Source organism: Lepeophtheirus salmonis, chromosome 10, assembly GCF_016086655.4.
Source record: "Lepeophtheirus salmonis chromosome 10, UVic_Lsal_1.4, whole genome shotgun sequence".
Lineage (NCBI taxonomy): Eukaryota > Metazoa > Arthropoda > Copepoda > Siphonostomatoida > Caligidae > Lepeophtheirus > Lepeophtheirus salmonis.
The window spans coordinates 8,641,776-8,658,819 of NC_052140.2; the positions used below are offsets into that span (position 1 = coordinate 8,641,776).

General features: G+C 30.0%; 2 protein-coding genes across 2 annotated transcripts in view; both read right to left on the reverse strand.

Annotated features, from left to right (window-relative positions):
- The window catches only part of LOC121125167 (limbic system-associated membrane protein), a 404,282-nt gene that overhangs the window by 61,410 nt on the left and 325,828 nt on the right, over positions 1-17,044 (reverse strand). The gene's annotated exons all lie outside the window — the stretch shown is intronic.
- Positions 11,332-13,514, reverse strand: LOC121125354 (peroxidasin homolog pxn-2). The gene is made up of 2 exons (XM_040720504.2): positions 11,928-13,514; positions 11,332-11,865 (listed from the first exon to the last, which is right to left on the reverse strand). Exons 1-2 carry the CDS (start codon positions 13,409-13,411, stop codon positions 11,433-11,435), a joined length of 1,917 nt encoding a protein of 638 aa, XP_040576438.1. The 5' UTR covers positions 13,412-13,514; the 3' UTR covers positions 11,332-11,432.

Here is a 17,044-nt window from a genome sequence, read left to right on the forward strand (position 1 = left end):
ATCTGTATAGAGTACGCCACCGAGTACACAAAGAGGTCGCCAAAGTACAATGTTTCTTATCAAAGTTTAATTACAAAAATAGACCCAACTATATTTCTATCAGGTTCAGTCCTTACGTTTTTTGGCCTTTTCCGTTTTTTTAAGGTTAAATGGTTTTTTATTTATTTGATAGATAAAATTATGCCCTAGAATGTTGTAATAAAAATTATATAGCAGAGTTGTAAAAAATATGATCTTCTGGTAGGCTTATAAAAGAAACCGAAAATCAACATGGTAATCCTCTGTTTTGGATGAGGAAAACTCAGCTCTCATGACATCTTATTATGTTAGCTACGAACAGCTAGAATATGAAGGTAATAAACTTATAACTTCCAAACAAATCCCCAGTCATACTCTTTATCATTCATGAGCGAACTCACTTTATACTGTGATGTTGTCTCCTCAATAATAATAAAATAATGACAACACTATTATCAATTTTATTAACAGCTTTGGAAAATAAAATAAGAAACTCTATTCAGGTTGTATCTATACAACGTATCCTCCAATGTCATATTTCTAACAACTCTAATCTATAGTATATCGTTGTCAATTTGATTAATTGTAATTAGTCAGTTAACCACTTCATCATAATCCATATCAGTATTTTTTTCCTTGTTCACGGTTGAAATCTGAGTCCTTTGTGCTATGATCCAAGAGTTGATATTAAAGCATAATGAATCTTATGCTTCCGTGTGTTATAATTTTATTTAACCCCTTCTAGATTTTATAAAATTCAATCATGTAATTAATCTTATAACGCAATAACTATATATATTTTTTTATTAAAACAAATGGGATATCCTTTTTGTTAATAAAACTGGAATTGCAAACCAAAACAAGAAGGTTTAAATTAAAAAATGTAAGAATCATATAAATACTGAATATAGGACATAAATAATAGGATGACAATAGAAACAACTTTTTTGGAAAAGTAAATGCCTTAAGTTGAAAAACGACTCTAAAGTTTTGAAAATTTACATTTTAAAGAAAAAACAGAGTATTTTCTTGAATACTGTCCATATACTTCAGATTAAAGCTTTTTTGTAAAAACAATAAATTGAGCTTACTAAATCGACAATAAAATATATTTATTAATTATTACAACAAAAATGATATTTATATATTGAAAATAACGTCAATTGAAGTTGATAGAAATTTAGTTCATGACTCTTTTTTTATTTATTTAGCATATTGTAGCCCAACTATTGAACTGATAAATATGAAAGTTTGTAATTACATTTAAATCATATTAACTTCAACAACAACAAAAAAAAAAATTAATTACTATTACCTAAGTGACCTTTTTGTGACCTTTTTTTTATTCTTATAAGAAAATTTAATATTTGAAATTTAATTAAATTTTTCAATTTTTTTCCAAAATATTCAATTTTCTTTAAATAGCAATAGATTTTTGAAATTTTTCTCCGAAAAATATAATGTTTGTAATATTTTTCCAAAAAAATTTATATTTGAAATTAAATTTTAGAAATTAGTTTACAAATAATTTCATTTTGTTTGTAAACAGCTCTGAATTTAAAAAAAAAAATTCAAAAAAATTTATTATTTTTGAGAAAAGCTATGTACTTTTGAAAATTGAATTGATTTTTTTTCCGAAAAATATTATATTTGAAATTTCAATTTCAAATTTTCTTTCCAAATAATGTAATTTTTTGTGAAGAGCTCGGAATAATTTAATTTTTGACGATTACTATATATTTTTGAAATTTTCAGAAAAATGTAATATTTGGAAATCTTTTCCAAAAAGTTTTATATTTGAAATTTAATTTTTATGTAAAACACTCTGGATTTTAAAATTTTTTTAAACAAAAAATTTAATTGTTTTGTAAATAGTTATAGACTTTTGAAATTTTTTAGAAAAATTTTATATTTGAAATTTAATTTGTGAATTTTTTTTTAAAACCTTTAATTTTTTTGTTAAAAGCGCTGGACTTTTGAACTTTTTTCCAAAAATTTTAATATCTGAATTTTTTTTCAGAAAAATTTAATTTTTCGATTTTTTACAAATTTTTTTTCCTAAAACCAAGCTTAAATTTTAAAAAACCACACATATATATATATAATCCTGCGAACCCCCCTGGTGACGTAGATAACGTATAGCGTATATGGTGAAATTGTAACTTATTTCATCTTATAAAATTTCGATTATTTTTTTATCCTTCTTTATTTGGTTTCATAATTATCCATAACATAAATATATAAATTAATTGAGCAATTGCGCTGGTTATTATTTTTAACAAAATGGAACATTCATTTGGCGTCATATATATCTATTCCCCCTAAAATATAAGCAAACACTATTAAAGAGTTATTCGGTTCTTTGTTCTTAGTTACTTCAAAGTAATCTATATTTTTTGAAAAGATTTCATATCAACATCCTTTACCTACAAATAGTTATAAATAGCGAATTTAATATGGTGTTGAATATACTTTCTTCTGGTACTTACAAGTCTCCAGTATTCTATTAGCATTATTCCACACGAAATGTTTATGGTAGTGGAAGCACATCAACATGTTAGGTCATTTGCAAAGACAATTTTTTTTGACAGCTGGGAATCTTGTGACAGCTAAAAGGTGCTTTTATTACCAAAAGATGTGGAAAGGCTGATCTTTTTGCAAAAAAATAATTATTAGGTCGATGTTCACAATTTTTAAACGCACATAATGCCATCAACAATTCATGTATAGAATCGGTTTTGACCGAATTCAAATAAGCGCTTTTTTTTTTGTAAAATCGATCAAAACCGAATTTTTCTAATAGACTGAAGTTTCTTGAAGAACCGAATTAGTTCAGTCTAATAAAAATCCGAACCGATCTAGGATTTTTAGACCAAAAAAGAAAACTAATATTTAAAGGGTTAAACTTTAAGATAACATTTAATAGCATAGATATGCTTGACAATCAAAGAGATCTGAAGGCATGAATTTGAGGACGCCTCAACATTAAGTTTAGCTCTACCATTTCCAAATGGACACGAGGTACATAAAAAATGCTAAAAACTTATTTATAAACTAAATACTATCTGGGATAATATGTAAATTTATTATATTTTAGAAGAAAATACTTAAAAGAATAAATAATATCGACTTTAATTTTAGGATTATTTATACGCTAAAATGTTGCTAAAATTTACTACATATCGTATATAAAGGCTGATTGAAAACGAGGAGTTTTTGGATTGTAGAAATAAAAAGCATAAAATATTATATTATGGTCGAAACTTTATTATGAACCGAAAAAACAATCCTGTACAATTATTTCTAGAAAATAACCCCCTTCATATGTTGGCTGCAACTGGCCTTTAAATGGTCCATATTTTCGCGCCAATTTTCGATGACGTCTTCGAGCATTGTGGCCGGAATCTCACGAATAACTCACTCAATATTTACTTCCAATTCTTCAATCGTCGCTGGTTTATCCACATAAACTTTTGATTTTACGTAGCCCCAAAGAAAAAAGTCTAAAGGTGTGATATCACACGATCTTGGGGGCCAATTCACTGGACCAAAACGCAAAATTAATTGCTCACCAATATGATATACGAATAAGTCCATTGTTACGCGCCCTGTGTGGCAAATGGCACCATTTTGTTGAAACCAAATATCGTGGATACCATGTGCTTCAATTTGAGGTACCAAAAAGTATGTTACCATGGCGCGATAACGTTCGCCGTTGACGTTAAATTGTTGGCCGGCAGCGTTTTTGAAAAAATATGGACCGATGATTCCACAATTTCCCAAGTTGCTGCCCCTTCCAATTTTTCGATTATTCTGCGAATTGCGGATTCTGAAGGTCGATTATGTGGACCATAAGTTGGGCGTCAATTGCGAAAAACTTCTTTCACAGAACGCTGATTTTCATAGTACAATTGAACACTTTGTAGACATTTTTGGGGCACATAGCTTTCCATGAAGAATTGTAAAACAATGCTTAGTAAACATGACGTATGAATTTGACAGAACTCGCGCGCGCCTGTCAAAAAATCCCTACTGGAAAAAACCGTTCGTTTTGAATCACCCTTTATAAGGAATAAGGGAGTTTTTATAAAGATAAATATTCATCAATTGGTGGTAGTTTAGTCATGCCCTTACATCTCTTTGTCTTTGCATATTTTTTGTTCCATAAATTATTGCTATGTTTTGTCCAGGCGACTTTTTTGAATAGTTGGTATCAATGTTCAATTTTTAACATCCCTGTCGTCAGGAAAATACATATGTTATTGTTAATAGCAGTAAACCTAATAAGTTTTTTGTAACAGTGATTTCTGTAGATGAAAAAGATACTATTCAAATAAAGAAATGAAAACTATACCGCTCCCCTCTAAAAACTTCCTCAAACTGTCAGGGTTACCATGTTAATTTACGGTTTCTTTTCTTAACATGTTCCAAATACAAACGACTTTAATCTATTATGATGTCTTAAATGTGTCCGTACTCCGGTAACATCATCGTACTAATTTACTGAATAACTAGTAATGTAAACCGTGTGTATTCGTGTGTCCTCATAAAAGACAGAAAGTAATCTTGATGATTTGTTAGGGAGTTATAATTGTAAGTCCTTATTGAAGATCACATGGGAGTGAATCTTGGCAATATCCTTATTTAGTCCTCTTTCCTCCTCATCCCTTGATTCAGCTGATTTTTGCTCATCTAATGAATATTCATGACAGCTAAGCCGCTCTCCTCCAAAACATTCTTCAAATTGTAAAAATTATCACGTCGATTTTCAGTCTATTTTCTATAATTTGCTCAAACTACACATGATTTTCATCACTAAAAATGCCCCTAATACATATTAATGAGATTAACTTTTTTAAATACTTTAAAAAAACTATATCAAAATAATAACAACAAATTTATTTTTGATTCAAGATAAACATTCCCTTACTTTGATGAGTTTATTGAATAAGGGATTAACTTTTTCTAATGAATTTTTAATTATATTTCTCAAACTAAGTTCATTAGTTATTGTCTACCATTTCTTTCTCATCCTCCTTCTCCTGCTGCTTGATTAATGATTATAATCATGTCTCCTTCTATTAACTGTTTAAATATGAAAGCTCCTGTATTTTTAATTAGAAGATTATGTCAGTAGGCACTAGTCAGTTCCTATATCACGTAAATATATTGATGTCAAAAAATAGATTAGCTTAATGTATTTTAAAAGGTTATTAACAATTATTATTTTTAGTGAAATCCCCTACGTCTAAAGGAAATATAACATGTGAGAGTTGTTTTTAATTTCGTTGTTATTATTAGGGTTGTAAATCCTATGCATTTTTAGCGTGCTATTTTTTATATTGTTAGTAACATGTATAGTGTTTTTTATAAAGCTGTTATGATTATTCTTTAATTCGTGAGTAGGGAACATCTATGAGTGAACGTGTTGGACTCGGAGTAGAATGGAGGATCGACATCTATGTCCTTGCTTGACACAGAGTAGGATTGGGGTTTATTTTCTTCCTCTCAGAACTGCTCGCAGCTAATCTAATGAAACCTGTTAATTTTCGGTCTTCTTTTTTAGCATGCCCTAAATGCTTACAATTTACAGCCTTAAGTATTATTTTTTTGTCAATAAATACATGTTTCTTATGTAGGGAAGACGGGAGACCATTGTTATCAGTTTTTGGTCAACTACTCCAAGCTAGTTTCACTCAAACTCGTCAAATGTTAGCACATCATTCCTATATACAGGGTGCGGCAAAACATCCTTACATTTTCAATCTAGAGCTTTATCAAGATGTATTTCAGCAACCAGTTGTAATGGGGGATGTTAATAAACTAAAAATAGCTAATATGATGTATTGGCAACCATAGTTATCGATATAGCCCCCCTCGACAGGAAATGATGGCTTCCAGGCGGCTTCAGAAGTTCTTGCACCCGTTGCTGATGTAGTCCTCAGGCATGGTATCCCAGTGTTGGTTGGAAGTGTCCTTGAGGTTTATTTTTCCCTGTAGCTAGGGACAGTTGCAACAATTAAAGAATGTCAAATTTGAGTTGAAAAATAAAAAAATACTACAAAGTAATATTTTTTTATGGACTCAAAACATAACTTAAGCATTATTTTATCGCCGTTATTTTTAATAACGAGATTTCATTACACAACTGAACGTCAGCTGAAACCAAAATAAACAAGTTTTTTAGTATATATAGTATTTAAACTTATGACTGGTTGATTTTGAGTTGTCTTTTTCTTGATTCGATAAAAATCGTTATTGAGGCAAGTTTTGGCTCCTAAATCTGATTACTTTACATGTTGCTGAATTCTTCAATTTCAATGTATTATAATAGATTAATATATAATTACATTTTCATAATAGATTACTTATAATCTTAAGTTTTCTCCTTCAGAAGAGCGCTTCTTGAACAAACTAACATAACTAGGGATTAAAATCGATTGCATTTTTTAACTTCCCCGTTTTTTTTCATTTTTTTAAGTTGGAAAACTGAAGAATGAATTTTCTTTTCCTACGCTGTTGCCATTATTATCTAATTCCTGAGGAGTGGACTTTCTTTTTTACCACGTCTCATAGATGTAAGTAAAACCGGATTAAATATTCGTGTGTCCTCATAAAAGACGGAAAGTAATCGTGAGGAGAAGAATTGAGGATCGACATCGGAGACAACTTGGCCATGTTCTTATTTAACTGATTGAATGAAACGACATGACAGTCAAAATAGTTGGAGTTAATATATTTATTGATTTCGGGTTTGTGTTTTTAACACGCCCAAAATGCCCCCAATTAGCATCACTGAACATAACATTACCAATCGTGCGATGAGCGATGGTGCAGTGATCCTGTGCCTCGATTAACAAACTACCAAGTAAATAACATTAGTAAGTTAACTTCGTAATTCATTAGCTCTATCAATAATATGATGATGCTGGATAATCAATATATGGTTAAAATATTTGATTTTGTCATCACAGATCCAACAGAAAAAGTATTTGTATGGCTTATTTAAAAAAATACAGGATTTACCTACAGCAAAAATAAATCAATTGGAATGCTATCTACTTAATACCCTTAAAAAAATATTTAAGACATCCAAGTATATTTATCAGTTAATTATGATACAATCTAAATCCTCAGAAGAACCCTTTCAATAAAGATTAAGTACCCCATAAATTCAACTCTACATTTTTTTCCGGTTCCATTCTTCTTAAGAAACTAAAAGCACTTTCTTCAATCCTTTATACGAGAAAGTATATAAGTATTAAACAAGATTTAGTTCAAATCTCTATTCAATTCTTGGTTCTCTTTGAAAAAATAAATTTCACTGAATCAATTGACGTAGAATAGTTGTAGTACAGCACTAAAGCTCTTAGTACGGACAATTTATTTTGATTTTAAGTAAAATATCTGAATTATAATTATATAAAAATTATAGACTTATATCATTGAAGAAACAAGTAGTTTATCCATTGGCAAATTTGTAAGTTTGAGCACTGACAAAGAAAATAATGGTTTATGATTTTAATAGTAAGTCTATTTTAACACAAAGATATATTATATGAACAAAAAAATTATTTGAAGGATAGAAAATGCACCAAAAACGGCATCCTCACCGTCGAGTACGGGGATGGAATTTTTATTTTTTGGTGGTGTTTTTCTGCTAAAGAGAAAGGACGCATTCACCGCATCCTTTGGGAAATCTTGGGGATTCCAGTACAACAATGACACAAAACATATAATCATGGCAACACACCGTTAAGAACTATTACATAATGACCATCAATTTCGTGTTTTTTTTAAATGTTTCGTGAAATAAAATATTTCGTCATAAAAACTGTTTATTCTTTCATGACTATATTGATCGATTTTGAGAGTTTAAAACAAATTTATCGTACTCTTTTTTAGGAAATCAATATTTTATATTCAAATTTACATTTCTTTGTTGGCTCAAAAAGTTTGAGCTACAATAAGTTTTCGAACTGCATTATTACTAAAAAATCCTAAATTAATACTTTTTTCTAATGAAGATCATAAGATTATATAAATTTGAAGGTAACTAACTAAAATATCCATAGAATTTGATATCGCTACTTGAAGATACCTTTAAACAAGGAATATAATTGTCAGATTTGTATTGTTATGTGAAGGCCAATCCTAGCGAACCTTGTTCGAAGAGTTTCTGAATGGAAGTATTAAAAAAATAGGTGGCATGTAGAATGTTTATCCATTTTATTTTCAAAAGGATTGTAGCGGAAATAATTTAAATAATAATATTTAGAAATCTGTTTGGATTTGCTATATTTGATTTTTGGAAAAAGTACATACATAGTTAAGGAACTGTTATAAATGACAAAAATGTAGTACAGTCAAATTTTGAACAAAAACACCTATAAAAACGCAATTGAGCTACTGATAATTAATAACCAAAAAAAAAAATAATATTTTCATGCTCAGTTAATTGTAAAATGGCGAATACATTACCTCTTATTCTCTAAGAAATGTTTTTAAATTAGAAAGAAGAGAAGGTTTTAATAAGAAATATAATATTTTTTACAAATTTACGTCAAACATTTGATTTTTTTAATGATCTTTGTTTGAAGAAAATCAATATTTTTTTTCTAGGCTGTAGATATTTAGTTTAACAACTTTTTTTTATAAAGAAAATGATATTTTTATCTAATCCTCTTTGTAGAAAATGATTTTTTTAACAAGTTAATACAAAAATAATCAAAAAGTTCCGAGTGGAATCCAATTTTTCTCACTCTATTACCTCATGAGGCGGAGGTGACCCTTAGCATTGGCCCTGGGTAGTGTTGGAGTGGTTCTAGGATTGATTTACTAATCCCTTTTATTATCGGTCCGACCCTTTTTCCCATTCAACGGTCCTAAGGACCGATTATTTGGTCTTTCAGTACTATTTCTTACCTATTTTTGTATTTTATTAACTCTTAGCTAGGATTGAAGTATATAAAATATATTGAAGACTTGATTTAAATCATGTTGCCTGGTACTTTTCTCGTTAATTTTCTTCGAATATTTCATTTTTTCCTGTATTATTATTTCAATAAATATATGTCTCAGATTGGTTTGATCACCCTGTGTATATTTTATACTTAGTGATAAACCATTACATATTTTGTATTATATATTACGTAGAATAATATTGATTATGCCTACATTCGAATGTTTGTAATGCTTACCTAGAAAAATCAAATAAGAATGTAAGTGTTATTATTATCCCTTAAATATTACAATAAATAAATTAATTAAAAAGTGAATATTAATCCTTATCTTGAATAGAAATATAGAAAATAAATAATATATTAAGATGTATAGATGTATTCTGGGGTTATTAAAGAAATAATGACTTAAATGGGGGAAACAAAATAAAAATGAGATGAGGTTTCGTCAATTTAGATTTATATAAGTTCCGAAAAGTAATTATGAACGAATTATATAATGGTGACGTCATAGCCATACAACCTTCGAATTTTATTATAAACTAATACTATATGTACATATTAAGTTTAAAAAGTGGGGGCTAATGGTTCCTTGGATTCGGGGCCCATAATATGAGAAATTGCTAAAATTATGCCAGATTTTTGTGACTCAGAATTCACAACTTTTTACATCAAGATAATTTTGTTAAATAATAATAATTAATCATGTATGTATAAATAAATTAATGGGTACAATATCAAAATAAAGAAGACTATAAAGTATATTATGTACTTATAAACTATATATATATATTTATATTGTAGCTTAAAATATGATTTTCATCAACTAACTACATACTACTTTACGAATTTTGTCATAAATTTTAGTTAATTGGAAAAAAAAACAAGTTTTGAATTAAGTTAATATAGATGTTAGAATAATTTATGCTCCATAGTGACTCTTAAATTATTTAGATGACTATAATTACATTTAATCTTGTTTTTTGAATACATTCTCTTCCCTCAGTACATGGACTTTTTAGAGGATAAATGATACTAATGTCCTAGTCTGCAATGCTGTAAATTTGTAAATAATGGCTTTGGCTATAAGTTAAAAATAAACAATGACGGCCTTATTCAAATATTATACCAAGTTTCGTCGTTAAATACGTACTAATTAATTGTACAACATATGCTTTAACTAATTACGTCTAGTAAGTACTAATGGCGTGCATAATTCAATATATGCCAGATGTGTCAAAAATGATTAGATTCTGTCGTCCTATCTAATATAAAATAATTTATTTGCAATCATTATGTTTATCAAACGTTTTATTTATAGCCCATTAGATTAGTATTTAAGGGATTTTCCATTTCCATTTAAGTGATATTTTAAAGTAAAATTATATTTAAGTATCTGATTAGTATATCTCTAATTCATGGGTGATAGTATTATATGCTTATTCACCCCTCACTAACTTTAGTCAATTAGCTAAGTATTTTATTATTACTATTTATTGCATAATACCCATAAAACTAAGATGAGCTCCACAAATTTCTGAACATTATTTATTAGTTCGTTTCTATAAAAACAGTAATTCTTCTAATTCGGGAGGATTTAACTCTAATAATGAACTGATCTGGTGATAAAGGGCTGTTTCTTATGATTTACTTAATAGTGAGCACATTTTATGAAGAATAAGAAGTTATTATCTTTTGGTTTATTTTTTGTATCTTGTGCCTAAAGGGCTCATTAATACATTTGAGATCTTAACTTCCAGCTGCAATATCTTCCCCACTCCAGTTTCTTCATTAGTGAATTAATCAACTTTAGTAGCTGTTGGGGTTTATTTGTTAATTCATTTTTATGATAGATTGATTATTGTATTAAGATTTAGTTTATTGTTAGGTGCTATAGCAATATCAACTTCAGACTCTATATTTGAACGAAATATAAAAAGATTATTGCTTTATCAAGATTAAGACATTTAGGGATTAAAAGATTACTTCCATCTATTGGACACTATTTTTTATTGTTTGATATAATTGACTTTTTGACCTGACAGAAAAATCCCTATAAATCGATATTGTTGGAATGAACTCAAAGAATCTGAGAGTTGTTTCTTTATTTTTTAAGGACATGGACTTGTGAGCAAAGACTTGAACTTCCCGAATAAGGAGTTTTTTCACGTCTGGAAGTATTTAGTGAACCATATACGTCCAATATAATGAAATTTAAATAGCAAATTAAAGATCAATTCTTCCAATCATCTGACATACAAGTATGCTTCATTTAGCCTAGTAATAACAGTACATTTTGATATTGGTCTCAATTTTTTTGACTAATGTAAGTTTTAAAAAAAGCGAATTAATATAAAAACATAAATAAACTATATTTATAGGCATAGAAATATATCAATGAATAGAAATCAAAAAAAATAATTTTTTGACTAGTTTAATATAAAGTAAAAAGTATCAGTAATATTTCCAGGCTTCTATATCGAACTTTTTACGATTGCGACAAGCCACGAGAGGATTTTGTTTATTCAATTTATATATGAATGAATTATCTGGTAAAAACATATGATACATGTCATCTGATCCAATACATAACACATCTGTCAGACATGATGATTGAATAGCGTTGAGCTGACGAGAATTAAATTGCCCTGGACGAGTATAGAAAAACTTGTCTCCGTCACGGGATCTCATTAATTGATCCTCAATTAAACATTTGGTTGTAGGCCCAACTTGTGTGCCGGGTATAGGCGTCTCCATTACGATCCCAATATCTAAATCAATGTCTTCTATATTACGATAAACATTGCTCATACGTTTTACAAGATCATATGGTATTAGGTTTGTGAGGTCACGCCATGACTTTGCTCTTCCAAATCCACACTTTTCCCTACATAGTATTTCAAAAATAAGCACAGTTCTAAATGAGAAATCATATAACCCAATGATTACCTGTATGCAGTATAACCTTTCAACAAATGATCTCTTCCCCGTTGTACAGTAATAGCCACAATGTCGAATCCGAAGTCGTTATTTTTTTTACGTAACATCCACTCTGTCATTTCTGGAGTATATATGTTATTAAATTCCCTCAAGGGTTGATTTGCCATTCCACGCATTATATCGTCATAAACAGTGTTGTTTAATAATTGCATGGGTGTTCGGAAAATATTCCTCAAGTGTAGTTTAGATTTCAAACGATAGTTTTTATCAACTAAATTATACCAGGAACTGATAAATGAATGTAGACGGAATCCAGCAGATGCGAACTCAATAGAGGCAGATCCATCGACATTAGGTTTATAGTAATCCTTATATCCTTGTCTATATGGTAAATGGAGCTTTGAACCCTTCCCTAGTACCTTGGGAACGAATTCTGTGAAAGTGATATGTTGAACAATAGCACCAACAATTTTACGAGACTCTTGATAAATTTTTTCATCGTTCCAATTTGGATTTAATCTGTAAATATTTTTAGCAAGTTTATTGTGAAATCGCAAAAAAACAACATTAAGCATCGTAAAAGCTAAGTGAGAATCCCCACGAATATCACCAAATTCCATTTTTATAGAACCCTTATCATTCTTCTTTGTTGGGGGAAAGAATCGGTTGTATCGATCCCTTTGCATTTTCATTCTTCCTCCTCTAAAGGTACGAAGGAAATCCGCTCTTTTTTTCGTACTTCCGTAGATAAATGAGGCATCAATCCAAGCAGAATTGGCGTTTTCAACATCAAAATCACATTTGTTATAAGATTTGGAGTATGATTTCCTTATTTTCCTTGAGCGAATGACAGACTGACAATCGGGTCGGTTATCTTTTCCATAAAATGGGTCATTTGACTTAGCGTAAACAGGACAACAATCAGGATGGTTCCTATTTTTCTTATGACAACAATCTATAAAATCCCCAGATGTGGTTTTTCGAGGAGGGGTGAGAACCATGTCATGATCCAGAATTTGACCCCAAAGCATAATGTATAATGAAAGATCCATGTGTGTATCACTATCACCACGTTTCACGAGATTAAGACTTGTATCTCGTGACATTGGAAGTCTTTTATCGCGATTTCCACACTGAAAAAAGTTGAATCGTTTGTTTTTAGGTAATATCCTCACGTATGGAGTTTCACTCTTTCCTCGGAATGGATAGGCCACGCTATTACAGCTTCCATCAAAAGTTCTATACTCAGACCCACCATAAAATGACGAGAGACAATGAAGAGGTTCCTGCGCAGGACAAGATCCTGAATCTTGATTGTGGTAATAATTCCCATAACCCTGAGATTCTCTTGAGTTATCACTGTCTGAATAGGGAGATTGGTACGTTGCATGAACGTAGGCAACAGAGTCACGACTTACGATAGGAATATCCATTGCAAAAACACAATCGTTCAGAAGTCCAATGAACAAAACGGCAGAGAAAATTGAGCTCATCCTGGAGGACTAAGACATCAGCGGGAGACTAAAATATGATGGAAGAAAAAAGGGAATACGTTCTACAGGAGTACGTAACATGTATATCTTGCTAATCTATAAAATAATAAAACAATTTTCTTTTTGATCTGATATTGTACCAAGACATGTAAAAAGTATGACCTTACACAAGCGCGAGAAGTCATCATTATTCTATTATTGAAGAGGGATATTTAAGTATCATGTAATCATTCATGCAGGAAAGACAAAGAGTAAAACTGAGGATTTGAGTGTTCCTAATCGGTAAAGTTTTTTTTGGGAGTTGAAAACCTGAAAAGTGAATGTTCTTCACTCTGCTCTTATCCTTGCAGAGATCCCATATTAAGTTTCCGGATAAAAAGGGCCTGTAACATAATACTTGTATGCAATCACTGTACAACCATTCTACTACCTTTCAAAATAACCATGTTTTACACAGCAGTAGTTGACCCGAGATGAGGAAAAGTCAAAAAATTTAATAAGGAAAAAAGATGATAGCAATACTTTGGCCAACATGAAAATTGAAACGGGTTAAATTGACCCATACATATCAGAAGGGTTAAGCGAATAGGAAACTATCTCTTCATGATTTATGAATGATTTTCCATTAGACTCACAATTATTTGATACTATAATTACATCTAACAAGTTATAAAGGATTATCTAATCAAGGAAAAAGTTATTTATTGGGATAAGATATGTAGCATACTAAGGAAGAATTAATATTCAGTTATTGAATGATCTCTCTATGATCATCAAGTTTTCTTCATCCTTTAAAAGTTTGAGAAACTTCCAGAGAACCGGATGGCTTGAAACAGCCTGCAAGAAAAACCGACGGAGCCATCCTTCCAATTACAAGTATATTAATAGTCTATATTAATTGCTTAGAAATAATTAAGCAGCTTACAGTTCCGTCAGTTCAAGGAAGACGATATCGTGATTGTAAACAACATATTCTGACTATTTTAAATGGTTATGAGAATTGTGAAAAGTTAATAGAAAATAAATATGCAAAAAAATCGACATAAATAGTCTTTTTATTTGAAATTGGTTTGTTAATATAGGTGGGAATTATGTTCTCGAGCCAACTTTACAATAAACGACAAAGTCAAGCATAGTACATTGGTACTTGTGCTTTGTGTGCTTTAACTTCTTTCCTGTAATCAACATCATGTTTCGATTATATGCTCATTGAGCTGGCATGAAATAAAGCATTTGAATTGGACAAAGGTGGGATTACTTTCAAATATTATCGTAATTGCCCAAAACCTTAAGATCTAAAAAGAATATTAGTACGCTCAAGAAATCCTGAGCGCGCTCCCACTTAATTACTAATTCTGTGATCGCGCTCTCTCGCTCCCATTTGTTTTTTTAAGGAATGAGCCGGGCTCATTTTTTCAATCGTATAGGAGTATTTGAATTTGACAACTATTTAAGATTGCAATTAATTTTATGAAATAAATCATACTCGTATACGAGTATGATTTATTTCAAAAAATTAAGAGAAATAAGGTACACGAATAAATAAAACTTAAAGATATAATTTTATATTAAAATTTAATAAAATCTATAAAATGATTTGATTCATTGTCAAATCTTTTTTTTTATCTTCAAAGTTTCACATTTTGAACTCTGGCGTCTATCCTTAAATAATTGACTATCTTTGGAAAATACAATTCAATATTACAGCAGTGTATAAATCAAAAGTTTACATTAGTGCTTGATTAGATTTAACAACAATTCTGCGAAATATTATAATAATACTTCTGAATAACAATAATAAAATAGATGGAATTCGGATTACCATATGCAAATAAGATTATATTAAGTACTAATGGGGGGTATAGTGTGTCTTGAGTTAAGTTCAAGTGTTGCCTACGATTTGTGATATATCATATTTTTGATGTTATCTCATAAGATGCAGAAACGGACAAATAAATACAAATTCTATATAAATAAGAGAAAATTCGAGCGATTTTATCGCTCATCTAAAATGGCGAGCACGCTCCCCCTCTCGCTTGATAATTTTTGAGCTCCACTCAATCTAAATATGTTTGAAGATGCAAGAAAGGGGGTTTACCGCACAAATTGAAGTTTTTATATGGACAACCTAGGTAATTTGGGCTTGAATCTGCTTTATAAGTTATAACTTATAAGGATAACTTTTGATGACGTCATAACAACGAAGGAATATTAATTGAGATTTAAAATGATGAATATTTCTTTTATATTAAAATGCCCGTTGTTCAAATGATTTCCAACACTAATTTTATGACTGATCACGTCATATATATATATATGTATATTGTTCCTTCAATTGGTCAGATGAAGTTACACTGAGATGTAATCTTAAATATTATAGTATTACGATGACTCCATATTACCAAGGAATCTTGTGTGAAGTCCATATACATAAAGTATATTTCCTTCTCTAGGAACGACCGAGACGCAACCTACGGATATAGAGTTCGAGAGAATAATTTCTCCTGAGCTCATTGTTCATTGAGCTACTTCGTTCTATTATATTAACTTTTTTCTATGAAGCTGTTATTCTTAATCTTTTTTCATTCTTGAGAAAATAACATCTATGATTATCTAGGATACATTAAAAAAGAGTTCATATATTTAAAGCAAAGACATGCCATTCCTTTAAGGGTTTAGACATCTAAGGAACGTTTATAATGGATATACAGTAACTATGTCTCTATTTGTATAACTTTTTCTAAGAAGACATTTTAATCAAACTGTATAGAAGATACGTTTATTTAATTTTACCTATACTTATGTAAGTATATACTTACATAATATAGGCTCATATACATACACCTTCCAATGCGTCTTTAATTTACATATTATTATTATGCGAGAAAGTTTAATCTTTTAAGCGAAACAAATTCAATGTATACTACATCTGAAACTTTTTTTTTTAGCTGTACATATATATCCGACTGTCTCGTTTTCGGGGCTAATATTGTTCTCCACACCAAAAATACCCTTACTGCGGACCTTCTGATGTCGTTCCTCAATTCTACTCAGAGTCCAACAACGACTTACAATAATAACCCCGCAAAAAATTCTTTATGTTCCTCTCCGTCTCTTATAAGCGCATACGAATGTTCAATGAGGTTTTGAATGTAATTGAATCTATTTGAGAAAGGATGTTCACTACTCAGGCATTAAATAATAATGACAACTGCTAAGGAAAATAAAATTCTTTCCTCAAGTTACTAATTCCAAAAAACCGGGCCTGCTAAAAAATACTGACGATTTGCATCTCTAAACATAAAGACGAACGAAAAATTATGTAGCAACATTAAAGCTGACTTATTGCCTGCCTCCAAATGCCTCTCCTCCAGCTCCCTTAACTTAAGGACGCCTGTTATATGATTTTCCATCTCCCCCAACAAATCCTAGTTCGTGTCATTGAATATCTTCATAAAGAAAGACTTTCTTTTTAATATATGTATACTGTACATTCTTCATTGCTTAATTTGCTGATTGTGAAATGTGCAAATTCCTTGGGTTCTATGCATACATCCATATAAGTAATTTGTCAATACTAAATAGAAAAAAAAGAAGAAAAAACATTCATCTTTTTTTAATTAAGTTATGAAT